The sequence below is a fragment of the Sebastes fasciatus genome, chromosome 5 (assembly GCF_043250625.1).
Source record: "Sebastes fasciatus isolate fSebFas1 chromosome 5, fSebFas1.pri, whole genome shotgun sequence".
NCBI classification, from domain to species: Eukaryota; Metazoa; Chordata; class Actinopteri; order Perciformes; family Sebastidae; genus Sebastes; species Sebastes fasciatus.
In genome coordinates, this window is record NC_133799.1 from 14,794,329 (window position 1) to 14,820,848 (window position 26,520).

Genomic DNA, 26,520 nt, shown 5'->3' on the forward strand with positions numbered 1-26,520 from the left:
TAGTTGGAAATTAACTGAATTATTTAAGTTCAGAGCAATGAAAAAAGGAAATGCGTCGTTTTTTACATTATTTGTGCTTTGGTTAAAAATTTGTCATATTTTATTGCTTTTGTAATTGATAGTCGACGTAGTTTATATTGTTTGATCCCTTAAAATTCCTATCAAAAAACACGAGGGATTTAGGGGGATAAAAACCACTTAATTAACGTTCAACTTAATAATTACGACAACTTCCTGTGTACACGAAGGCAGCATCAGATCAATAGTAATTGCGATCTCTAGTGGTGATAACACGTGTTATCAATATCATGTGCGATTTTTTATTAAATAACTTAATTTTATTTATGCAGAAGTTATGAAAACAGTCAAATAAGCTATAATCTCTACATATTATATATAATTAAGATATGTAATGTTTTGCACTATGGAACTGTGATGCTGGAAACTTGAATTTCCCTCTGGATCAATAAAGTTACCATCTATCTATCTATCTATCTATCTAATACAATCTAAAAACAATATATGGCTTTTTTTAGTGTGTTGCCTTAGCTGGAAGAATAATATAAATGCCATAATTGCCCTACCAGCATTCACCAAAATTAGTATTAAAAACATAGTTTAAAAACTAAATATACCTGCATAACAGATGCAACTTGCAGGACAGCTCTGGTGACCACAGATGGGATAAGCTCCTTCTTTCAGTTGTCATCATCAGCACCAGAGCAACCAGTGCTGGCACTCCCATAAAAGAAACTCCACTGGGGCCACTGGGGCTGTGTTTGATTGCACAAGATAGTTACTGAGCAGTCCACGCCTTCACAGCCCCAATAAACAAGGCTTCCTGTGAATAAAACCTAACGGAAATCTGCCCTCTTGTATAGAGTGTTTCTCTGCTTCTCTTCCATGCTGAGCTGGAGCAGTTATGGAGCTGTCCTGTGAGTCAGTGAGATATCCTGAAGACAGAAGACCAGCCAGCTGCAAGGTACGTGGAGGGAATTAATGCATTATTGTAAAAAGTGTTTGTGTACTGGGAGCAGGAGGGGAAAATGACACTGTAACTTGTTGATGTCGTTTTTTTGTGTGTTTAGTTTGTGGAGCTCCATGTGCTGTATGTGCCAGATGACCAATGGAATGTGAAGCTCAATAAAGTCCCAGCTGAAGCCATAGAGAGCTTCATATCTGCAGGCTTCATCAGGTGAAACAGCTGGAAATCTGTCTGTCTATCTGTCTGTCTGTCTATAAAATGTTATTTAAATGACATGAAGACATCAGCATTGTTGCATTGATTAGGAAGTGTTGTTATCCGGTAATTTAATCAACAATTATTCATTAACATACATAGTCTTAATCTGCAAAGTGTCCACAGCTGTCAGACAAACACAGTGAAGTAAAAAGTACAATATTTATTTATTATTTTAACTATAAAGTCTCACAATATCCAGATGTTCAAAGTGTCAGTTTCTCAAAGTTTTCAAAACACAGTGCAGCACATGAGTAAATGTACTTGTGTCATATTTGCTTTTAAAGCTTGATATGATTATGGTATTTAAACTGAAGCTCTTGAAAGCTGATATTTTTTTATTTTGTTTTTAATTCCAGTAAATATTAAACTTTTCCTTTGAGCTATGTGTACTTTACTTGAGTTTTTTAATTTTATGCTATTTTATACTTCTACTCCACTACACTACAGTTCAGAGGCAAATATTGTACTTTTTTAGTCCACAACACATATTTGATAACTTTAATTACTTGGAAGATTCAGATTAATAATACAAAATATAATAAACAAATACATGTATTATAGGTTAAAATAAGAGGGAGGGGGTGCGCTACCCAGAAGTATCTGAAGCAAAAACTACCTTTACCAGATGCAACATTACGTAATGTCAGAAGTGAAACATATGCCTTATATTCAATATAATGTACATTATTCTGAAATGGACCATTCTGCATAAGTACTTTTAGTTTTGGTACTTTAAGTAATGTTTGATGCTAATACTTTTGAACTTTTACTTAAGTAAAATTTTGAATGCATGACTTTTACTTGTAATAGAATATTTCTACACTGTGGTATTGCTACTTTTACTTAAGTAGAATATCTGAGTACTTCTTCCATCACTGGTTTCTCCTGTGCTGTCACATTGCAGAAGTAGTGTGAAAACATATTTTATAACATTCTGATTATATGTTGTGTTACAGTTCAGTGATCTAAAATCTTCTTTCATCACTCAGGGTTTTTCCTGATGTCACCCTGAAAACTCTGAGGAGCGAGCTGGGAGCTCTTCTTGGCGCCGAGAGGAGCATCGACAAATTCTCCTTCCTGAAATGTGTGGGGCGCAGTTTGGCACTGGTGAGTGCAGCTGGCTGTTCACTGTAGTTTTCTATAGCAGATTGTGTTTCACTGGGCAGACAGTAGAGAGAAACAATGCAGACAGTTTGATTAACAAGTTCACTATTCAAGCTGCTAACACTAAAGGGTGTAAAGTGTGAGTGTTTGTGTGTGAGAGAGAGTGAGCACACAGTTTTTACTGCCGAGCCTCTTGCAACAACCAAATCCTTTGCAATTACAGGTCAAGAGCAAACAGGAGAGGGATCTGAAAGTGAAAACATTTGCTCCACCGTATGTATGTAGAATCCATATTTGCATTTAACATTTCTTTTCTTTGGAATAGTTTAATCACTGATGAAAAAAATCAGAATGATGTGAGTTGAAGAAGTCCAGGAAAATATTACATTTTCTTATATTTTTGGTGAGATTTAGCCTTTTTTGGTATTACAAAGAATAGTATTACATTTTTCAAAATATCTAAAAACCCAATACACTCTTGTGCTCCCAGTCACAGCAAGTGGATTACAAATGTATGTTATGTTTTATCCTTTAAAAAAAGAGAAGTCATCTTTACCTGTGACTGTAAGCTTTAAATGTTGTTTGTTATGCCATCTACACTGCTATTGTCCCCCTTAATTTTTGTTATGAACAGGATTTCCTGTAGGGACTCGTCTAATTTGTTTGTTAGCCTTATTGCTGGTGATATCCAGATGTCAATAATACTGCTTCATTATGTTCCAATTAAGCTCCACTACTGTCTTGTTGTCACCTGTCGGCAGGCCCCACAGCCGGAGCTCTACCTGCTGCCCGCTGTGGAGAACGACAGCTCTGTTTGCTCCCAGTCGCTCTCCCCAGACACCAGCAGCAGCTCTCCAGACCACCAGACCTACTACCACCCTCCCAAGACATGCAGCCTGCCAGCAGGAACAAAGGAGCCTGTTAAATTCCCCCTCATCCCCCAGTGTTCCCATCAGCCACCTCCCACACCCAGCCTGGAAGAGGAGGAGGAGGAGGAGGAGGAAGATGAGGAAGAAGAAGATGAGGAGCAGAGCTATAGTTCTTCAGAGGCAGAAAGAGAAAATGAAGAGGAATGTCTCTCTTCCAACAAGTTAGAGTGGGCCGAGCAGGAATGTTGCTCTAGGAAGCCTCCGAATCGAAGGGCACCACAGCCTGTTTCACAGAATAAAGGTAAAACTACAGGTAAAATATATCAACTTTTGCTCTGCAACAAATGCATTATCCGCTCTAGTTGACCACATTTATCAGCCTGACACTTGTGCAGCTATCCCATGTGATGAAAGTGCAGGTTTCTGTAATTTGAAACAAAGTGCTGCTGATATTGACCATGTTTTAGAACAGATCTTATCACTCATATCCTTGAGTTAAATGTGAAAATGGCAACATAGTCTTGTAAATCAGTCATTCCCAAAGACTGATTTACAGGATTTTATCAGGGTCGCCAAACACATTTGCAGAATTTCTTCCAGTCTTTTATTTAAGATTTATATCTTAGTACACCTTTGAGCCACACGAGGGAGCCTGAATGTTCGTATTGTTCTGATAATTGTAGCCTACTTATAGCATTGAATCTAATATAAAGGCTAGCTTACATTCTGTTTCTTACTGATGAGAGAAAAAAACGAGAGCTTGTTAACTCCACCTAAATGCATTTATTTGGTCTCATTTATAAAGTATTTAACATGTGTATATGTTTTCTAACACATGCATAAAACCAAGTTGTCATTCAAACATGTATCTCTTCTAAATTACTTATTTACCTATTCAAGATAATAAGGTGATTCTGAAATGGCAGTAAAATGGTCAGGAATGTTCATTTACACACAAAATCGCTCTTCTCATTATTTAAAGATGAGGCTTAATTTAAATTAGGTTGCGATGTTTTATTATTTTTAAAAAGTGGGTCCCCAGAAAAAAGGTTTGGGATACACTGTTGTATATCATGCTAAAAAAATATCGTCATCTTCACTGAAAAGCCCATTTCAGGCGAACAAACACAGACACAAAGTGATTAATAACAAAGTTTTTTTTAAATGTGAAAATCGCATTGGCATTTTATAACAGGCACTTTTTGTATTAGTTGAAAAGATCTGTATGTCTGCCACCCAGCATCTTAGCGATGACATTTGTAGCCCTTTTTAAACTAGTCTTCTGGATCTCACATTACTGTACTCAGCTCTTCAGTTCTTATTTATCTACAGCTTTACGACGGTGTGAAGCTGATTCAGCTCAGCTGAAGGATTCGCCAGAGAGCGAAGAAACCTGCAGGAAGAAGAAACAGTACGACAGACAGAACAGAGCAGCCAGAGATTCAGGAGTCGCCCCGTCTCTGGAGGACAGAGATTCAGGCTTCTCCCTCACAGACGGGTACTGTGCAGCATTACTAATAGTGCCATACTTGTACTCTGCAGTGAATACTTGTACTACTACTACTGCTGGTTGTTGTAACTGTGTGTCTCTCTGCAGGCTTGGGAAATCAAAAGATGTCCATGCACTGAAGTCCATCAGGAATAAAGCAACAAGTGGAGTAATGTATAGCTTTACATTTTTGACAAAACATGTCTCAGCATGTCTTCTGCAGTCTTTTGTCTTATAAGAAAGGTTGCTCTTGAAGGATTTTTTACAGGACTTTTAAAACAAGCAGGAAATGTATTTTTCTTGGAAGTTGTTTTGTGTCATGATTAGTCCAAATTCCACTGACAGCAGGTGGGTCTAGTGGAGTGCGTGAGGTCTTTGAAGTGAACAAAGAACATGCTAGTCCATTAAAATCCATTCAGATGAGGACTCCTGTTGTATTTCTTGCTTGCTTTAAGGCTGGGTTGTCTCAGTCTGTTGGGCTCACCTCTCCACCTCCAGGACTAGAGTTGGCCGTGGTCACTCGAAAAACGTCTCCCGTCTTTCAGACAAACAGTAAGCTGTCACTTTGGCCACATACCCAGGACTAATGATCTTCTTTTTTTTTTAACCCAACTAATATATTTGTTTCTTTTAGGAGAGGAACTGATCGAGGAAATCAAGCTGGTGAGGGAGGAGAGAAAGCAGCTGGAGTGGACGAGGCAAGAGTTGCTAAGAAAGGGGAAGGATTTGTTGGCTCAAAACAGACACCGCAGGAACCAAGGTGAGCAACAAAATACTCTTCAGTAAAAAGCTAACATCTTCTAAGGAATCATTGCAACTTCTTAAAGGTAAAGTGTGTAGGATCTGGTGACAGGTGGCAGATTGATCCGCTCACTCCTCCCTTTCAAGACTGCGGTAACGTGAGCCGCCGAGTGCAAAACCGTGGTAACGCCGTTCGCCTCGCTCAGAGGTCATCCTTACCATAATAACACTACTTTAGGAGCAACGGAAGTCAGATGACGGCTGGCAGTACCACGGTTTTGCACTCTGCGGCTCACGTTACGGCAGTTTCACAAGCGTGTGGGAGAACTACGGTGGCCATCAGGTAACGTTAAAAACGCGTAAGGCTCTCTCTACAGCCAGTGTTTGGTTTGTCCGTTCTGGGCTACTGTAGAAACATGGTGGAGCAACACGGCCGACCCCGTGAAGAGGACCTGCTCCCTATGTAGATATGAAGGGCTCATTTTAAGCTAACAAAAACACAACAATTCTTATTTATTACGAATATTATATTCAATTTCTGCCAATAGATCCCCAAAAATGTTACACACTGGTCCTTTAAAGACTGAAAAAAGTAAAAATGTAATTCCTATATATATATTTTTTATTAGAAGGTCAAATTTGTCAAAAGTAACTCAATTCTGCTGCTGCTTTTTTCTTCAACGTAAAGCACGTGACAGTTGGAAGAAGAAATATTTTGAGACGAAGAAGGCCACAGCACCATTAGAGGAAAACCTGAGAAACTTACGACAGGAGTTGGAGACGTTTTACAACAAACTCTTGCACCAGCTCCAGGCCAGAGATAACAGAGGAAAGCCAAGACGACAAGGCAGATCCTCCATAAAGGTAAAATGGAATTATGTATTACAGTATGTACTGCATTGACTAATATTAAGAGGTAGGCAAAGTATGTATTTGGATGAATATATTTTTTTATTAACATATTCTCTAGTGGAGTCTAAATATTGCATATAGTTTACAAAGAAATTGGATACGTTGAGTGATATTTTGAATTGCCAATATACCTTTTTAACAGCATGCATTTCAACTTGTAGCAGGAAAAGCAAAGGTATAATTAAGGATTGCATAACATCACAGCCCTGTAAGTGGAACACCTTTGCTTTTCCTGCTATGAAATGTCAAAATGTCTGCTATGAAAGAAACCTATTAAAGGGCTTGTTGACCGAAAATGTCACCAGTGCTGCCGTTACTAAAACCCAAATTTTGAAGCTGGACAGCATCTGCCAGTTTTTTTTTCTCCATAAAAGTCAAGTAAATGACTGATCATGAATTTCAGAACGAGCTCATCATTCAGATCATGACAGAGAGCCATGAGATTGACAACCTGAAGAGGAAGGTGGAGGATGCTAAGATGAAGCTGGTAACAGAGATGAAGGTAACTGGTTTTCTATAAATCCATCCAGATGTTTCTATATAGCCTCTGAACAAAAGCAGCTGTTGTAACAAAGGAAGTTGATAACTAGTTGGTCAAGAGGCATATTTGAAAACATTGGCACACTTTTGTGTTCCTTTTCAACATCCTAGAAATATTATGTGTTCTAACATGCACTGGAAAGTGATATTATTCCATAAAATATTCTATATACTTTACTATAAGGATACAAAGTATTACTAGTTAGCACTACAGAGCAAATCAAAATGTTTGAATAGTAAATATATCATTATTTGCTACATTTTATGCCATGCTTTACTTTTAATGTTAAATGAGTTCCTTTGTTCAGGCTTGATGGTGGAAGAAGTATTCAGATCATTTTCTTAAATAAAAGTACTAATACCACACTGTTAAAATACCCCACTACAAGTGGAAGTCCTGCATTCAAAACATTACTTAAATAAAAGTATGCAAGTATTATTAGCAACATTTCATTAAAGTCAAAAGTAAAAGTACTGTGCAGTAAAATGATATATGTTTTGGGATAATGTGTTTGTTGCATTTTCTGCTGTAGATGTTTAAGGTTGTGCTCATTTTATCTCCTTTATATACTGTTGGCTAGTTTAATCTATAGCAATGCATCATTCTATAAAATCATCATGTTTGTAGCGTTGCTGTCCTGTGAGAACCACATATCTCTAAAAAGCCAGCTTTTGATGAGCTCTAAAAAACACCTTTATGACGATACATTTTCCAGCTGATCTAAGAGGCTTTTTAAATAGTTTAAATTTATTGAATTTGATTTTAGCAAAAATCTAATTTAATAAATTTGGAAATACATGGTTTTCACTGGACAGGAAGGGGATGAAAGATCAAGAAAAATAAAAGTACTGTAACTAGTAACTACAGCTGTCAGAAAACATGTAGTGGTGTAAAAAGTACAACATTTGCTTCTGAGATGTAGAAGTATAAAGTTCCTTAAAATGGAGTACCTTTATACCATTTGTACAGTACTTGAGTAAATGTACATAGTTATATTCCACCACTGCCTAATAGCTGTTGTATTATATTAACAAACCATGTTGTTTTCATGACTGGCTGCGTAGTTGAGGAAACAGGCTGCCACAGAACTGAGGGCCTTGAAGGCTGAGCTGGCCCAGAAGAAGAGCCAGTCCTCTCATCCTGGTCCCACGTCCTCTCTGGGCTTTGGAAATACCACACGAGACAGACTGCAAGTTCAAAGCACCTCCATTTAATCCAGCACATAAAGAACTGTGAACAAAACCCTTGCTGGGACAGCCGTTGATGTTGAATCGTGAGATTCTATGCAGCCGTACTTTCTACACGTCTTACTATTTTGCACCTATGTTTTGTATTTTTGTGCTGTTGCTTTCTCAACATTTTATTGTTACTTCATGCTTGATGTGATCTGACTGCCGACTTTCTGAATTTCTCAGGTTGCTGTAAGCTAGTTGGCAAGAAAGCGAAAACTAAAATGTTTAACTGGTTATGTAACTTCCATTTACAGATTCATCAGAAAATGTTTTATTTATGTAAAGCGTAAAAGTGCAAAGATCTCAGTAAGCTCAATTTTGGTCAATCAAAAATACAGTTTGTGTCACATTATAAAGATTGGTTGTCTTTTTTCAGTATGCACAGAGGAATGTCAGAGACGAAACTATACATTCAACGACAACAGTAGTACAAGCCACAATAAACTCTGAAGTGCAAGTATGCATCCCCGAACAGAGGGAAGCCACACCCCATTACTGCTACAAAGGGATATATGGACTTAGGAACAAACAGGAGGGTTGGTGTACATTTCTGCAGCAGTCTCAAGTGTATCCCAGCTAGCATCCTAAGAGTACATTCCACATCATTGCGGTCTGCTGCTTGGCGACCGGTTCATCGCTGTAGTCCAAGATGTTACCATTCCACATGCCAATGCCCCTCAAACCTTTAGATTTCACCGCCTCCGCCTTGGGACAGATACTCTGTGGGTCATCGTACCAAACCTGATGAATCTGTCCGTTCTGGTCCTGAAGAAAAACAGGAATCTTGAAGTTAAATTTAATACATTTTAAGACCTAAACGCCACTTTGAGTTCTTAACGGTTACATCAGTGACACACTTTAACTTACATTTACTATACTTTGATTTTAAGATAGCACAACTAAACAGTCTTAGTTTATGATAACTCTTTGGACTACTGTATCAATGTTGCACTGAAAACGTGAGTTTTTCATGATATGTCCCCAACAAGTTGCGGATCGGCAGAATCAACTCAGTGTAATGGTAGTGACATACACAGACTCTTGGCCGCCAAAGGAGTCAGAGCGGAAAACAGATTCCAGGTAAAATAAAGGTAAAAGTTATGGCCCCTATTTTCGACATACAGTACTATATTATGTATAGCATGCTGAAAAAGACTAAAAATAATATGTCCAATAAAAAGTCATAGTAGTATATCGAAAAAATAAAAAACGTCATAGCATAATACAATTTTTAAAAAAAGCCATTGTATAGTAAGTCGAAAAAAAAAAGTCATAGTATAGTATGTCAGAAAAAAAAAAAAATGTCATAGTATAATATGTCCAAAAAAAAAAGTCATAGTATAGTATGTCGGAAAAAAAAAGAGTCATAGTAAATAGCAGAATTTCAAAACGTCATTATAGTATGCCATAAAAATCAGTAATTAAAAAACAAATCATAAAAAAGGTCACAAAAATTCATAGTAACAAGTTTGTCAAAAAAATTCACAAGAAAGTCATGCTATAGTGTGCCATGAAAAGAAATCATTAAAAAATGTCATAGTAGTTTGCCATAAACTACAACTTCATGCAATTTGAGCACACAACCTTTTGGACACATATACATATTGAAAACAAGCTGTAAAATTCAATAACTTGGAAATGGCATTTTAAGAATGTGTAATACTTTTTAAGGGCCTTCATTGTCTCTAAATTGATTTATCAACTTTTTAATACTCGAATACTATGAATTGTGAATTGTTTTGTTTGGGAAGTGTCACTGTGGTAGCTCGGGTGGACGCCGGCACTCTGGATAAACAAACTGGATGAACATTGTCCGGCTGATTTGTTTAGTCCTAATTTATCAGGACAGGTAGAGGTGAAGTTAGTCAAGCTTGAACCTGGCAGAAAGCTAAATAATCCATAAATTAGGTGCCCACTTTTTTTAACCAATGAAACATCTAACCAAAACATAGCTGTATATTTTTAAGCAAGTTAAAGCGGAATTAAGACTTAAACAATATAATAAAGACGACGTACTTTGTAATTGAAGTAAGGAGCTTTCTGCTTGTCATCCCAGAGCCTGCCGGACATTGAGCTGTTGAGCTGCTTCATCATCCACTTGTATGTTTTCTGTTTTCCAGCTGCATCGCTGCAGGGGGCTCCACGGAAAGGTACTTTGGTTAGAAAGCATACTCCCTCCTAGTAAAGAAAAAGACAATAAGGGATATCTGTGTTTAAATTTCAAACAGAACAACTTAGGATATATACTGCAACAATAACAAGTCTAAATAAATGATGGCAGTAGCATGCTTTGCCTTCAACAACATTTTCGGGATGGGGAAAAAACATGTTAAGAAATATTGTGAATCACAGGGAAAAGAGAAAAACGTTTAATACTTCAGCTGTGTAGAAATTGCATACCATTCTGTATTTCATACACAAAGGCAATTAAAGTGCTTTACATAATGCATTAAACCATAAGGTTGGTGTTATTTTATTTTTGTCAATAAATCCCATAAAAGTACCAACACAATATTTTCTGACTGTAAAATCAATTCATTGTTAGTTTCAGTCTTTTTATGGGATTTGTTGATAATAAAAACAAAACTAAGAGTCTACAGCCATGCTACGGACACTGAGTCTGCACAGCTGTGCTTTGAGATAAGTGCTAACTGCTAACCACATCAATGATGCTGAATGCTCACAATGACAATGCTAACACGAGGCTGATGGGAATGTCATGAGTAGTATGGGAACAAATGGACATTTTGACCAGAAGATGGTGCTAGATGGAAAGTTAAAGGATCACCATACTAGTTAATAATCATCCAGATGTGGACATGAAAGCCTGCCAAATGTCACGACAGTCCAGCCAATAGTTGTTAAGACATTTCAGTTAAAACCACAGAGGAAGGCAGGTCACCATGGATATCTGCACCGTATTTCATGGCAATCCATGTCACATGTGTCAAGACATTTCACTGAAATCCAAAAATGTCACCTTTCTGAGGGCGTCAGAGGAAAAGTCACGGGGTCACTAAAGTCAGTAGGATTCATCCTCTGAGGACCTAAGCTAAAAATATAGATTACCAGACTTAAAAACACAAACATTTTATCTGTGCATCTTTTAAATGAACGTATCTTACCTGGGTGAAGTTGAGGCATTGGTAGTCATAGCCGTACCACGGCACTCCCATCACTAGCTTCTTTGGATCGATCTTCAGACTCAAAAACTGGTCATAACCTTCAAAGAAAGACATTTCATATAGAGGTGATGACTAGTTCTGCATTGACAAGCTGATTTATTCTCATTCATTACATAACAACTGGAAAACAAACAAACCTTCCAGTGTTTGAGAGAGTGGGGCATTTGCCATTGCAATGCAGTCCCCCATGATCTGGCTCTGTTCATCATAGGACATCACAAACAGCAGGTCGCAGGATTCAGCAATGGCGACGTAATCATAGCAGCGGTGGTCAATATCATTTGGTGACCAGGCAACGTCAAAGGAGACCTTGAGATCGGGATAAGATAAATATAACATTGAGACCAGGCAGGTTAGAGAAGGCTCACAGCACCTCATTCATTCATTTTCCTGGTTAATTCCTATTTAGGGTGATGGAGGGCTTTCCAAGAATACATTAGGGAAAAAGAAGATTCATAGGGCTAATCCAAACTATATGTTTTTACTGGAGGACCTTGTCAAAACATTGTGTTCACCTGTGAGCCTGGGATCTCCCTGTGGAAGGCCTCAGTGGTCTCTTTGACCAGGTCTGTCAGAGCCTAGTACACTGGCGAGCTCTCGTTCACTGCTTGCTCGATGTCAATGTTGATCCCATCCATAAACTGACTCTTTGCCAAGTTGACCTTCTCTGTTATCCACGCCGTCCTGTTATCTTGGTCCACAATGTAGGGCAGGTGAACGTCACCTTGACCCACCGACAAGGAGAGAGAGAGATGGACATAATTATGAGGGGGGTTGTTGAACCGCTGGAAGCAGGAGCAAAAAAAGTAGTGCCAAAATTGATAAAATGGCAGGAATTGGTTAAAGAAATGAAGCTCTCCATGCTAGTAACATTCACTAGATGGATTTATACCAACAAATCTCAATGAAAAGGAGGATGTCATGTCATATTGATGTAGATGGCATGTTTACCTAAAGGAAGAACAACGGGCCAAGTAAGAGAAAGTTAAGACAAGAATACGAAAATGTTCTTGCATGAAGCCCAATGGGCCATACTCTACAGTCTCTACAAAGCATTTCGTTCTATAGTGAATGAAGTTATCTTACCTTTCAGTACAACCCGTGCTCCTTTGGAGTGAGCGTAACACATGAGATCAGCATCATATTTTCCAAACGTTGCCACAGTCGTCACCATGCTCCAGTTGTAAGACTTCCATGTCTTTCCACCCACGTCAAAAACAAACACCTGAAAACACAAAGACCACACAGGACATATGACTGTAGGGTTAACTGTTCCTATTCATGCTCCGTTAATGTCCCAATCGTTTTTTTCTGCAGTTTGTTAATTCATTAATAAATCCCCCAAAAAGGAAACATGTAAGAGACTGTGTTTTTTCAGTCAGTCTCACTTCTCTTTATCCTACCACAATACATTGTATCCGGAACTCCTAATTATTAGAAACAAAACGTATTTGCATGTTTTAATGTCTGTTTTCATTTGTTCTCTTGTTTCAACACTTTGTTTTAAAGCACTTTGAACTACTACTCCCCCTGTATGAAATGTGCTTTATGAATAAAGTTTATTACTATTATTATTCAGCCTGTAAAGTAAATTGAGTGATTAATGTTTCATTTTGCATTCGTGAAAAATGTACAAAGTAAATTTTACAAAACAAGCAACAACAACACATACTTCCTGAAAAAAGGATTTTACGGCTTCAAATCTCCATGAAACAGTGCCAGTAAGCCGTACCAGACAATATCAGGGCTCTAGCACTGTCAACTGCTGTTATTCATGTTATTAGTTACCTGTTAGTCAAGGCAAATTGTCTCGTTTGAAATTAGCACTTTGATATGTGAGTTTTGACGCAACATGAGACACCTAACAGAAGTCAAAGAGACAAAATGTGCTCAAAAGGGGAACCTTCTCAAATATCACGTGACCATAAAACAAACACAGACAAGCTGCACGGATAAAGAGGAACAAACAGTCTAAATTTAAAACTTACATTAGAAACAACAGTAGAAAAGTTCAGAAAATATTGCCTACTGCCATGCAGCCAGTACATTTATAACAGTCTACAGTGCTAAGGTATCTCATTTTTCAGTCCCTTGTCATGAAATGGGTATAGATTCATTTTGTCAGTTCCTACAGCAAAAACTAAAGTTCACATTTTCGATTTTATAATTTATGTATGTCTATACTGTGATAAATTCAAGATTTTGATGCCAGTTTAATGCTCAACTATCCAAAGAACAACATTTCATAGACTTCCGTCATATGATCCAACTTTATTATAGTCATGACCATTATGTAAGAGGCTTGTGATATGCTATTGTAAAATAGCTGTCAGCACCAAGCAGGAACTTTTTTTTTCCATTTATCTAACAAAAAAATATTTAATTTTTCTTCTCTCAGTCTACATACATGAGAGATAGTAGGCTACAGTATAAGAGATAATGCTAGACATTGTTGGGAAGTTTGCTAGGTGAATTATCCTATATATACAATTTAAATATGCTACATGATTATCAAAGTACAATAATTTAATGCTAAAAGTTCAATTGAGTTTGAACGTCAACATAGATGTATTATTTTGTCAGTTCCTACAGCAAAAACTATTGATTTTTTTAATTCATGTATGTCTAAACTGTGATATTTTGTATATTCTTTCAGTCTGCTGATAGGAGATAAGCTAGTACAGTATAAGAGATAATGCTAGAAATTGGTGGAAGTTTGCAAGGTGAATTATCCTATAAAAACTATTTAAATATGCTACATGATTATCAAAGTACAATAATTTAATGCTTAAAACATAGATGTATTATTTTGTCAGTTCACATTTGATTTCTTTTAATTTATGTATGTCTAAACTGTGATTTTTTTTAATATATTATTTCTTTAATTATATTGTAAGCTAGTACAGAAATTGGTGGAAGTTTGCAAGATGAATTATCCTATAAAAGCACATTTTAATATGCTATATGGTTATCAAAGTAAAATTATTTAGTTCAATTGAGTTTTAAAACCAACAAGCCCACATTTCCACTTATATTTCCTCCACATTCACCTGTCAGACATGGTCTTATTATGACTAAAGGTGGGTGTAATGCTCTGCAGGTGGAGCTGCAGCAGCACCATGTTGTGTTTTCCGTGTTTTTATTAACCAGCTGACTTTATAACTACCTCAAAGTCTCTCTCCTCCCAGATCTGTTGACAGAGCTCCGGTCTCTCACACGGACACACGGCAGCCCTGCAGACCAGGACCAGGATCACCGACCACAGACACAGAAGAAAGCAGGACTTTATCGACATGTTTCAGACCAGGAGGAGGAAGTTTAAGCTGAATGACGCTGAACCACCAGAGCCGCAAACAAATCAGAAACATCAGTCCTGTACGGAGGCTGACATGGGACAATCTTCATCCGGTTAAAGCACAACGCGAAGCTGTTAAGCAGAACAACAACACATTCAGTCATCACATTAAAAATGCATTTAAATTCCCTAACAAACATAATTAAAATACCTATGTAGAGAATTAGACAGTCAAGGACCTGGAGTGTATTGACTAGAGCAGTGGCGGCAGGTGGAAATTGTCCCAGGTAGAGCTGTGCCACATCCAATCAATTTCAGCAAACCCGGTATGATTTAATGCAAAAAAGTGAAGGTTTCAAAAACACATTACAATAGTACAATTTTGAGGTACTTGTACTTTACTTGAGTATTTCCATGTTCTGATACTTTCTACTTCTACTCCACTACATCTCAGAGGGAAATAATGTACTTTTTACACCACAACATTGATTTAATATCTTTAGTTACTTTACAGATTCAGATTATTAATACAAAATATAATCAACAAATAAATGATGTATTATTATAGATTAAACTGCCCAGCAGTATATAAAGTCATTAAAGTCATTAAAATGAGCTCCACCTTTGCCAGTTACAACATTAAAGTGATAAACACATTAATGCATCAACAAGTATAATCCTATAATGTACATTATTCTGCATAATGTGTACTTTTATGTTTGGTACTTTAAAGCTGAAGTAGGTGAGATTGGAGCAAATATGATTAGAAAAAGTTATTTCTTTAAAACGGTCGCTATATCGTGACAGTACTCTTTCGTTGACTTAACGGCCACAGGTGTCGCTGTTAACAAGCATTTCTGATTCTTACAAACAGCCCCTTTAAGAGTAAAAATGGTAGTAAGCATTACGCTTAATCAGGGTTACAATTAAGAGGGGTCCTTGGAAAATTTTCTCCCCTTTAACGGGTCCCCGGCCCAAAAAAGTTTGACAACCCCTGTTCTATATAGTCAGTACTACAGAGCCTTGGCCAGTTTTCAATTAGGTTCAGAGGTCCAGTTATTTGGAACAGCTTTCTTCTTCATTTCTGATTCTTAAAAGAGATCTTTCCCAACTTCTCTTGATGGAGTACTAAGTAAATGAGGTGGATACAGTGAATGAAAGCAGAGCAAATATTTGTTATTGTAATTGTGTTTTTTTGTTTTTTTGAAAAATATTTCTGTCTGTTTGTAAATTGGTGGCAAGGATATACAGCTGTCTTTAATTTCAATGTTCCTTTTACAAGCCCTCAGGGTTGTTTTTGTTTTTTTCAACCCACCTGTGCATTTATTTATGTTAATATATATCTCTACTCTTTTGTTTTCTTTTATTATATGCACAAATAAAGAACTAAAGAACTACTGCACAGACTTTGGCTCCAAATTACATCAAAAAGGCAAAAAGGCAGCGTCCGTATATCTGGGATGTTTTGTCTTCATTTTTGTACAGTGGGAGGAAGTCTATGGTCTCAGCAGAGAGTTCCTGTTTCAATGGTGTGGGTTAGCCCGGCCACTATTTCCTCTACTTATATCTGCCTTATATCTATTAAATATGCAATATATAATAGGACATGTTTTTTACAAGTGAGTCCTATTCGGATTATTATACACATGGCTGCTGTTAAAACACACTGTATAAACTAAAGGTAAACTGTTAAAGCTTTGTTGCAGAGTTCAAATGAATTTAAAAAGCAGCAACAATCAGTTTATCCATCTAACCATTGCACAATGTCAGCAATTGCCTTTAACTGTTCCTAATTTCCTCTCCTCATCCTAGTTTTACTCTTTTGCTTGACAGTTGGTAGTATCACTTGTAAATGTGTGCACTACATTATGAGACTGGTTTATATTAATTTGTGGTGTCTTGCTGTCAGGGCATAAATCTTTGCATGACACAGTAATAAAAAAATTTAAAAAAGTACTAGAAGATAATCATCTTTCAAAGTGATGATTTTGAAACATTGTGCGGAAGAAAGTTACGTAAACGACAGTTGGATTGTTTGGAGAGTCAACAGTCTCTGGATCAAGCTGACATGAATTTGATAAAATTTCAGGTCACGACAAAATGACATTTTATTGAAAGACTGACACGTTCACATGTTTATGCAACTGAAACCATTCTATAATAGCATTTTTATAATATTTAATTTCACTATAATGTTTTTTAATCATAATAATTTGTGTGAGTTTATTAAGTCATTGGTTGCTTCAAAACTGTATCTTTTTAACTTTGGCCATTTATTAATATATTTATTAATAATAAGACATGTAAATTAAATTTTTAGACATTGCTGTGTAGTGAAATGTATGTAGGTTAAATATTTATAGATTCGTGTATATAAATACTTTAAAATATAAAATAGCATTACCTCATCTGTTTAAAATGTGTTATGCCACAAAAGAGAAAACATCTCTGGATTTTGGACATTGAGCTGTTCAGGTTAAAACAACTTGTCACGTCGGTGACATTTTGCATTCGTGTTTCACTCTGTTTGTCTAATCTCAGGGCATGGTAACATCAAATTCATGAAAGCTGATATTTAGTTAATGATACATTTTGATGGGCACGCAGTCATCAGAAAACTGCCTTTAAAAGGACACCTCTGGCTGCAGTAGATCACATTCATCAGCCATGAGGGTGCTTGTGCTAGCCTTCACTGTTGCCCTTGCAGGTGATTATGTCTTTATGCATTTAAAAATAAATCAACTTAGATTTAACTTAAGATTAAAGTTCTGAAAATTTTCCTTTTTTTTTGTAAAATTAGATAATAATTGTGTAGATGAGTACATGATAGCAATTCTCCACTAATATTGTGTTTTATTAGGACAAAAATTAGAAAATAAATGGAATTGTTAAGAGAACTACTACTGCACTTGCTGACAGTGTAATGCTGTCTTGCCAGTTAAATATAGTTTGGAAAAAAAATGGCATATAAAGAATAACATTTGCATTTTTTCCCACATATCTTGTTTGTCCTTTATGAACACCAAAATAACATTTTATTCCTATTTTGCAGCTGGTTACCAGGTCAACTTTGGTAAGTCGTCATTTTGTTACGTTAAAGATGTAGTTCTGGTGTATAAATATAGAAGGCTTATGTTTCTCAGTTCAACATTCTATATAATGTAAATGCATTCACTAGTTTGTTTTCTTGTCTAATATTGCAGCTCCGGAGTTTATCACTGGAAAGACCTACGTCTACAAATATGAAGCCATTGTTATGGGTGGCCTGCCCGAGGAGGGTCTGGCAAGGGCCGGAGTGAAAATCCGCAGCAAAGTTATGATCAGTGCAGCGCCTGCTGGCACCTTCATGCTGAAGGTAACACAATTTATTTATGATTAATAACAAGTGAACTGGAATAATGATTTTCCACGTGGCTTATAGACAATCAAGAAATTCAAACTGTCACTCTTCCTTACAGCTTGTCGACCCGGAAATCTTTGAGTACAGTAGCATCTGGCCCAAAGACGCTTTCGTCCCAGCCACCAAACTCACCTCGACCCTGGCTGCTCAGCTCTTGACACCCATCAAGTTTGAGTATGTCAACGGTGTTGTCGGCAAAGTCTTCGCACCGGCTGGCATCTCTGCAACTGTGCTGAATATCTACAGAGGAATCCTCAACATCTTCCAGATGAACATCAAGAAGACTCAGAACGTCTACGAGCTGCAAGAGGTACAAATAACTCATTTTCATAGAGTTCAACCCACAAAATGCCACAATACTTGAACTGACAATCTGTGTTTGGGTTTTTGTGAACTAGCCTGGAACACAGGGTGTGTGCAAGACCCACTACCTCATCAGAGAGGACGCAAAGGCCGAACGCATCATGTTGACCAAGACTAAGGACCTGAACCAATGCCAGGAGAGAATCGTTAAGGACATCGGCTTGGCTTACACTGAGAAATGCGTTGAGTGTGAGGCTGTAAGTGCAATTTCCCTCTCGCTTCATAATCTCTACTATCCCGGACACTGCTGGTGTGATGACATTGTGGTTCTTGTCAATGCAGAGAGGACAGATCCTGAAGGGAGCCGCTGCTTTTAACTACGTCATGAAGCCAGCATCCACAGGTGCTCTGATCTTGGAGGCAACTGTTACAGAGCTCATCCAGTTCTCACCTTTCAACATCATGAATGGCGCTGCCCAGATGGAGGCTAAGTATGTGGTTTAAATTTAAAAAAGAAGTGTGCCATAACAGTGTTGTTAGCACTATTCTCAGCACAAAGTGTCACAATGCAGACTGATTTTGTTTTTATGTATCTTCACAGGCAAGTCCTGACCTTCCTGGAGATGGAGAAGACCGCAGTGGAACCCATCAGAGCTGAGTATCTTCACCGTGGATCCCTGCAGTACGAGTTTGGCAGCGAGCTTCTCCAGACACCCATCCAGCTTCTGAGGATCAGCAATGCCGAGGCTCAGGTACTTCAAAATATTCCCTTTTTTCAGATTTTTGTTGAATTCATCCTGTTGCAACCAGCTTTACGATGGGTAATATTTTGTCCTGACAGATCGTCGAGACTCTGAACCACCTGGTTACCTTCAACATGGCCAAGGTCCACGAAGACGCCCCTCTGAAGTTCATTGAGCTCATCCAGCTGCTCCGTATGGCGAGATTTGAGAGTATTGAGGCCCTCTGGACTCAGTTCAAAACTAGAGCCGATCACAGGTAACTGCGACTTTCATTCAGAGAAGAGCCATGAAACAAAACGTGCCATGGATAATATAATATTTCTTTTTCCCAGACACTGGATCCTGAATGCCGTCCCTGCCATTGGTACTCATGCTGCTCTGAGGTTCCTGAAGGAGAAGTTCCTCGCTGGAGAGCTGACTATTGCTGAAGCTGCTCAAGCGCTGCTGGCATCTGTACACATGGTGACAGCTGACCTCGAGGCCATCAAGCTTGCAGAGGCAAGTCAGCGTTAAAGTTTTCTGGAGTATTTATAATGATGTGAGAACTGGGACGCATAATCAGCTCTTTACTTTCACCACTCCTCAGGGCCTGGCTATGAACAGCAAGATCCAAGAGAACCCAATGCTGCGTGAGATTGTCATGCTGGGCTACGGCACCCTGATTTCTAAATACTGTGCAGAGAACCCAACTTGCCCAGCTGAGCTTGTGAGGGTATGTATTGCTTTTTTACAAAAATGTGTTTTATATAACTTAAATCCAGTTATAACATCGGTGGCATTAATGTTTTTTTGTTCCTCCCACAGCCCATTCATGACCTTGCCATCCAGGCTGTTGCCAGAGGTGAAATGGAGGAGCTCATTATCGCTATCAAAGTCCTGGGTAATGCCGGACATCCTGCCAGTCTGAAGCCGATCATGAAGCTCCTGCCTGGCTTTGGAAACGCTGCTGCTGGTCTGCCACTCAGAGTTCACATCGATGCTGTTCTGGCCATGAGGAACATCGCTAAGAGGGAACCCAAGATGGTGAGACTACATTTTCCGATTCCTTCCATTACTAAGAATGACTACACTTGAGATCCTTTTTGTTTATAACATTCATCTTTTATGAATTAGATCCAGGAAATGGCTGTTCAGCTGTTCATGGACAAGACTCTCCACCCAGAGCTCCGTATGGTTGTTGCTATCGTGATGTTTGAGACCAAGCTGCCCATGGGTCTGGTGACTACTCTTGCCGATGCCCTCTTGAAAGAAAAGAATCTGCAGGTCGCTAGCTTTGTCTTCTCTTACATGAAGTCCATGACCAAGAACACCGCACCTGACTTTGCCTCTGTGTAAGAACTTAATATATCATTCTTTTGCTATTTAAACATGTTAGCATCATATATATATATCATATATTTGAATGTTCTACTTACAGTGCTGCAGCCTGTAACGTTGCTGTGAAGATCCTCAGCCCCAAATTTGACAGACTGAGCTACCGCTTCAGCAGAGCTCTCTATGTTGACACTTATCACAGTAAGAGCACAACAGGATAACAATTTGTCTTCAGAGATTTCACATTAAAACATGTGGTTTGACATTTTGTTTCTCCTTCTTTGACCTGCAGACCCCTCGATGGTGGGTGCTGCTGCCAGCGCCTTCTATGTCAACGATGCTGTCACTGTTTTGCCAAGAGCCGTTGTGGCCAAAGCTCGTACCTACCTGGCCGGAGCTTACGCTGACGTTCTTGAGGTAATTGTGACTTACATTAACACAACGAAAGGCTTTTATATATCTGGCATGTACCTCCCATTCTTATACACCTTTGCTCAATGCACTGTGTCAAATCATAACAGCATAAAGAGGGAAATTTAGCTCGCTTTTTTAATTAATATCTACATCTCAGGCTGTTTACAGTGAACATTTTTAGATTTAACTTCAATTAATGCCACTTTTTGTCAACAAGCTTCATTAATATGGCTTTATACTGAACGCAACCTTACACATTATATTTTTAGTAATAATTAAAAAAAAGACTTACCCATTAAATGCTGCTTTTCATTTTTCCAGCTTGGAGTAAGAACTGAGGGAATGCAGGAGGCCCTTCTGAAAATGCCAGAGGTTCCTGCGAGTGCTGACAGGATGACCAGGATGAAACAAGTTATGAAGGCTGTAAGTTTTAAGGGATCACTCTGATGCTAAAAAGATTTTTAAGAATACATTTTATTCATAGACGTTTTATACATTGTTCCATTTACTTTTCTTCTTCGCACAGCTTTCTGAGTGGAGGGCTCATCCTTCCAGCCAGCCCCTGGCCTCCGTGTATGTGAAATTCTTCGGACAGGAAATTGCATTTGCCAACATCGACAAAGCCATTGTTGATCAGATCACTGAGGTACGGTATCGGGCTTATTCAACTGTAGAAGCGACTGCTATGTAATAAAAGTAACTGAATATCTGATTTTGTGTTTACAGCTCGCCAATGGACCAGCAATGCACACTTACGGCAAGAAGGCTTTGGATGTTCTGCTGTCTGGTTTCGCAGTTCATTACGCTAAACCCCTGCTGGTTGCCGAGGTCCGTCGCATCCTTCCCACCACCGTTGGTCTGCCCATGGAGCTCAGTTTCTATACTGCTGCTGTGGCTGCTGCAACTGTTGAATGTAAGTTGCACTTAACTGTTGACGATTTGAGAAAACGATTCATACCGATACTGAAAATGTGTTGTTTTTCACAGTCCAAGCCACCGTGACACCACCTCTGCCTGCCAACTATCACGCTGCCCAGCTCCTGAAGTCTGACATCAGCATGAGGGCTGCCATTGCTCCAAGGTAATCCATGTGTAGCTTACGTGACAACTTATTAAGCTTCTTCTCATCAGTTTAACAAATGCATTTGAGGGCATCACCCTTAAAATTGATATTTTCTGTCCCTTGCAGTGTTTCCATGCATACCTATGCAGTTATGGGAGTGAATACTGCTTTCATCCAGGCTGCTCTGCTGACAAGAGCCAGAATTCACACAATTGTTCCCGCAAAGTTGGAAGCAAGAGTTGACATGATTAAGGGCAACTTCAAGCTGCAGCTCCTGCCAGTTCAGGGCATCGATAAGATTGCAACTGCAGTGTATGTACTTTTCCTTGTCACCAAGTAACATGTATCACCCAGTTTTGAAATTCTGTTTTCTTAAAACTATTTTTCCTTTCTCCAACAGTGTTGAGACTTTTGCTATTGCAAGAAACGTGGAAGACCTCGCAGCCGCCAAAATCACCCCAATGATTCCAGCTGAAATGGCAGCACAGGTGTCAAGGGAGACCTTCGCTTCAAGGATCTCATCTATGGCTTCCACTATGGCTGGTGGCTTTGTGAGTTTGATTCACTGACCATCATTTCCAACACAAGCATTTACCCTTTTTCAAACTAATGTGGTGACCTCTGTTACGGTTTTACAGTCAGCATCATCTGAAATCATTCCCGTTGACCTGCCAAGTAAAATTACCAACAAAATGAGACTCCCCAAGGCCTTCGAGAAGAAAATGTGTGTGGAAATGGAAACCTTTGGTGTCAAGGCATGCGCTGAGATTGAATCTCGCAATGCCGCCTTCATCAGAAATGTCCCACTCTACGCCATGATTGGAAAACATTCCATCTTGGTTGAGGTTGCTCCAGGCAAGTGAAATGGATAACATTAAATTATCGATATAAGTAATTTTGTAAGAAGTCGTTAAACGTATCTATTTATCTATTTGGTTGCAGCTGCCGGACCAGTCATCGAGAAGATTGAAATCGAGGTTCAGGTTGGAGAAAGAGCAGCAGAAAAGATCCTCAAAGTGATTAACATCAGCGAGGAAGAGGAAATTCTTGAGGACAGAAACGTCCTAATGAAACTCAAGAAAATCCTGGTTCCTGGTCTGAAGAACAGCACTGCAGTTTCCTCCAGCTCCAGCAGCTCTCGCTCCAGCAGCCCAAGCTCCTCCTCCAGCTCCTCCTCTCGCCGCACCACCAAGTTGGTCGACGGTATCGCTCCGATCAGCAAGGTAATGAAGAGCTCCAGCAGCTCCTCCAGCAGCCGATTGAGCTGGGGCTCCTCCAGCTCAGGCTCCAGCAGCAGCCGCTCTTCCAGCTCCGGCTCCAGCTCCAGCTCCCGCTCCGCCTGGTCCAACTCATTTTCCAAGGTGAAACAGCTTTACCTCTGAACATGTTAAAAAAAACAAAAACAGCAGAATCAAAAAAGTATGTGAAAGTATTAATCTATTTTTTCTATTGCAGCAACACGTAAAGGAAATGAAGTTCATCAAGAACCACATCCACCAGGTAATTATCAGATTGATGAGAAAGCCACATCGTGTACATCATGTCTGATCAAGCTAAATGTATGATTTCTTTGTTGCAGCACGCCCTCTCAGACCGCGCCAACAGCAAGAGCAGTGCCCACAGCTTCGAGACCATCTACAATAAGGTAAGTCATCAAACCAAGCATTTACAGTCTCTTGTACTCGGTGGGAAAAATCGAATCATTAATATCAATCTTTGGTTTTCACTTTCAGGCCAAGTACCTCGCGAACGCTGTCACTCCTGCTGTGACCATTCTCATCCGTGCCGTGAGAGCCGACCACAAGGTTCAGGGATACCAGATTGCAGCTTACTTTGACAGAACTACCTCCAGACTGCAGGTCATTTTTGCCAACCTGGCCGAGAATGACCACTGGAGAATTTGTGCCGACGGTGTGATGATGAGCTACCACAAACTCATGGTAAAAACTTTTTATTTGGTGATGAGGCAACAGTTGTTAGAAATCTGTGTGATGCTTGTGAGATTTTAACTCTGATTTCTGTTAGGCCAAGGTCACCTGGGGCATTGAGTGCAAAGAATATGACACTGAAATCACGGCTGAGACTGGCGTTGTGGGCAAACAACCTGCAACCCGTGTGAAGATTACCTGGGGGAAACTTCCAAAGGGCATGAAGCGCTATGCAGAGAAGTAATCACATAATGCATATTTCGTAAATTTTGATCTGTTTTATAAAAACCTACAAAACAAAGTAATTAATTCCTATATACTCTCTGCGACAACCTTTATTGAAAATGCAACATTTCAGTCACAAACCTTTATCAAGCATCCTGCAAGTAGATGTGTGTGGGAATTCGAACACACCTATCTACCACACATTTAAAAACTAACCTTAACCTTTATGGCTCCCTAGGCTCTCTGCGTACATTTCCTGGCTCATTAAGGAATACGGAGTAAGCCTGGCAAAGGTCAAAAATGTTCGTAATGAGATCAAACTGTCTGTGGCTGCTGCTTCTGACTCAAGCCTGAATATTGTTCTGAAGACACCAAAGGTGCGGTTTTATTGCCCATTATTTACACACAGAAAATATGTTGTCACCTAGTTTGTATATACACGCTTCATAACCATTTTTTCATTGTAATATTACAGAGGACTATTTACAAACTTGGTGTGGGTATCCCCGTCGCTCTGCCAATCGGAGTCACTGCTCAAGAGATGGAACCATTCCAGAGCAACTTGGTTGACAAGATCTCCTACATGCTCACCAAAGCTCACGCAGGTGAAAACATGTATAGAAACAGGTTTTAATGAATAGTCAGGCTGATCAGTGAATAGCTAACTAACTGATTAATCTTTTCCTTCCACTCCAGCTGAGTGCACCATGGTCAGAGACACACTGGTCACATTCAACAACAAGAAATTCAAGAACGAGATGCCCCACTCTTGCCTCCAGGTTTTGGCTCAGGATTGCACCCCAGAACTTAAATTCATTGTTCTGCTGAAGAGGGATCAAACGCAGGAACAGACCAGTCTCAATGTGAAGATCGCAGACCTGTAAGAACAACAAGTTATATCAAAATTGTAGGAAGTGTCTCAACAAAAAAAGGACAAAAATCCAGAAATGAACTGTAATACATGTATTTCAATTGTTTTTTCAACAGTGATGTGGAGCTTTATCCGAAGGACAATTCTATCATGGTGAAGGTTAACGGAGTAGAAATCCCCAGCGCCAACCTGCCATATCATCATCCCACAGGTTTTTTATTCTATTAATTCAAATTGAACTGTCATGCTGAAATGATTCAATTTGTTGAAAGTTATAAATCACACATTTATCTATTTGCTTTCATTTTTAGGCAAAATTCAGATCAGACAGAGCGGTGAGGGCGTCGCTCTCCATGCTCCAAGCCACGGTCTCCAAGAGGTCTACCTTGATCAGAATGCTGTGAAGGTGATACAAGAAATCTCATTACTGTATTTGACATTGTCACCGATATCGATCCGGTATCGGTATCGGTGCATCCCTAATCTAATTTAGATTTATTAATCACCATTCTGGTAATGGAGCAAATGCTGAATTGTTGTTTTTTTTAATCCAGGTTAAAGTTGTGGACTGGATGAGAGGACTGACCTGTGGACTGTGTGGAAAGGCTGACGGTGAAATCAGACAGGAGTTCAGCACACCCAACGAACGCGTGACCAAGAACGCCATCAGCTACGCTCATTCCTGGGTTCTGTCTGGAAAGAGCTGCCGTGATGCCTCTGGTAATACAATACCTGCTTCACCCTTCTCTATCAGAATATCACTTATACCCAAAATGATCAAAAAATGCAGCATATAAAGAAACTAACATACGTGCTTACCTTCCTTTTTCACCCTTTTCCAGAGTGTTACATGAAGCTTGAATCTGTGAAGCTGGAGAAGCAGGTGATCCTCCACGGCGAGGAGTCCAAGTGCTACTCTGTTGAGCCCGTGCTGCGCTGCCTGCCCGGCTGCCTGCCATTGAGGACCACCACCGTCACCATCGGCTTCCACTGCCTACCCGCTGGTGAGTCTGCAAGAAATCACAGCTGGTTCATAAAACTGAAGTATGTTGTTATCTTATACTAACTGTTTTACTCTCTCCACTTCTGCAGATTCTAACCTGAACCGCGCCGAGGGTCTGAGCAGCATCTTCGAGAAGAGCATTGACCTGAGGGAAACAGCAGAAGCCCACCTGGCCTGTCGCTGCAACGCTCAGTGCGTTTGATCGCATAGCCTTCAGTCATAATGTTTTTGTTTCATACAAGTACTTTCAATTACTTTGTTTGAACTGTAAATTTAAATAAATCGCAGAAGCATATATTGTCTGAAATTCTTTACAAATACAGCTGCTAAATGTTAATAAAGCATATGAAAGATAATTTATTCTGAGAGGTCATTCATCCCTTATACTCATTACCACACATGTTGAAATGAAACATAGCTAAAATAGATAAATAAGAATTATTTTAAAGCAACGGGCAAGAGCCATTCTCCTCCCAAAAAAACAGAAAAAGAAAGCTCATCAGGGCTACATCCGATTTGACGCCTTTTAGCAACTATGCAACACACTGTTCATCTTTTTCCACAATCTCTTCAATGACATTTTTTCTTACAATTTTGGTGGCAAAAAGTCATAAAACTCTTAACTGTGAAGTCTTGAAGACACAG

General features: G+C 39.1%; 3 protein-coding genes across 4 annotated transcripts; 2 read left to right on the forward strand and 1 right to left on the reverse strand.

Moving 5' to 3' along the window:
• The first annotated feature begins 279 nt into the window (after positions 1-279).
• Positions 280-9,067, forward strand: spata1 (spermatogenesis associated 1). 2 transcript variants are annotated; one of them, XM_074635197.1, is made up of 12 exons: positions 280-982; positions 1,089-1,195; positions 2,233-2,350; positions 2,571-2,624; positions 3,109-3,529; positions 4,549-4,714; positions 4,814-4,874; positions 5,161-5,257; positions 5,340-5,465; positions 6,135-6,310; positions 6,762-6,860; positions 7,964-9,067. In XM_074635197.1, exons 1-12 carry the CDS (start codon positions 923-925, stop codon positions 8,111-8,113), a joined length of 1,635 nt encoding a protein of 544 aa, XP_074491298.1. In that variant the 5' UTR covers positions 280-922; the 3' UTR covers positions 8,114-9,067. The 2 variants fall into 2 exon arrangements, with proteins under 2 accessions (XP_074491298.1, XP_074491299.1); XM_074635198.1 differs by having other exon boundaries at positions 282-982; positions 3,109-3,517.
• ctbs (chitobiase, di-N-acetyl-) lies at positions 8,088-14,700 on the reverse strand. Its single transcript, XM_074635203.1, has 7 exons — positions 14,483-14,700; positions 12,403-12,541; positions 11,832-12,040; positions 11,454-11,625; positions 11,257-11,354; positions 10,148-10,309; positions 8,088-8,896 (listed from the first exon to the last, which is right to left on the reverse strand). The coding sequence occupies exons 4-7, from the start codon at positions 11,530-11,532 to the stop codon at positions 8,708-8,710; spliced, it is 528 nt and encodes a 175-aa protein (XP_074491304.1). The 5' UTR covers positions 11,533-11,625; positions 11,832-12,040; positions 12,403-12,541; positions 14,483-14,700; the 3' UTR covers positions 8,088-8,707.
• Positions 14,701-17,179: 2,479 nt separating this feature from the next.
• LOC141767674 (vitellogenin-2-like) lies at positions 17,180-26,170 on the forward strand. The gene is made up of 34 exons (XM_074635208.1): positions 17,180-17,318; positions 17,664-17,684; positions 17,815-17,966; positions 18,070-18,321; positions 18,410-18,571; positions 18,657-18,805; positions 18,916-19,066; positions 19,156-19,313; positions 19,390-19,555; positions 19,644-19,769; positions 19,862-20,080; positions 20,171-20,388; positions 20,475-20,572; positions 20,664-20,788; positions 21,107-21,208; positions 21,312-21,431; positions 21,512-21,698; positions 21,773-21,866; positions 21,975-22,160; positions 22,249-22,399; positions 22,487-22,703; positions 22,791-23,209; positions 23,304-23,348; positions 23,428-23,493; positions 23,582-23,788; positions 23,874-24,016; positions 24,240-24,378; positions 24,477-24,606; positions 24,698-24,881; positions 24,989-25,083; positions 25,184-25,278; positions 25,427-25,592; positions 25,715-25,876; positions 25,965-26,170. Exons 1-34 carry the CDS (start codon positions 17,279-17,281, stop codon positions 26,075-26,077), a joined length of 5,058 nt encoding a protein of 1,685 aa, XP_074491309.1. The 5' UTR covers positions 17,180-17,278; the 3' UTR covers positions 26,078-26,170.
• The last annotated feature ends 350 nt before the right edge of the window (positions 26,171-26,520 follow it).

Excerpts from the sequence above, each read along its gene's own strand:
- spata1 (XM_074635197.1), top strand. The coding sequence starts at position 923 with ATGGAGCTGTCCTGTGAGTCAGTGAGATATCCTGAAGACAGAAGACCA. Across the intron at positions 4,875-5,160 it reads GGAATAAAGCAACAAGTGGA|GCTGGGTTGTCTCAGTCTGT; the intron begins GTAATGTATAGC and ends GCTTGCTTTAAG. Across the intron at positions 5,466-6,134 it reads CAGACACCGCAGGAACCAAG|CACGTGACAGTTGGAAGAAG; the intron begins GTGAGCAACAAA and ends TTCAACGTAAAG.
- LOC141767674 (XM_074635208.1), top strand. The coding sequence starts at position 17,279 with ATGAGGGTGCTTGTGCTAGCCTTCACTGTTGCCCTTGCAG. Across the intron at positions 19,314-19,389 it reads AAAACTAGAGCCGATCACAG|ACACTGGATCCTGAATGCCG; the intron begins GTAACTGCGACT and ends TCTTTTTCCCAG. Across the intron at positions 23,494-23,581 it reads TCGAGACCATCTACAATAAG|GCCAAGTACCTCGCGAACGC; the intron begins GTAAGTCATCAA and ends TTTCACTTTCAG.
- ctbs (XM_074635203.1), bottom strand. The coding sequence starts at position 11,532 with ATGTCCTATGATGAACAGAGCCAGATCATGGGGGACTGCATTGCAATG. Across the intron at positions 10,310-11,256 it reads AATGCCTCAACTTCACCCAG|GAGGGAGTATGCTTTCTAAC; the intron begins GTAAGATACGTT and ends TTTCTTTACTAG. Across the intron at positions 8,897-10,147 it reads CTCCTTACTTCAATTACAAA|GACCAGAACGGACAGATTCA; the intron begins GTACGTCGTCTT and ends GTTTTTCTTCAG.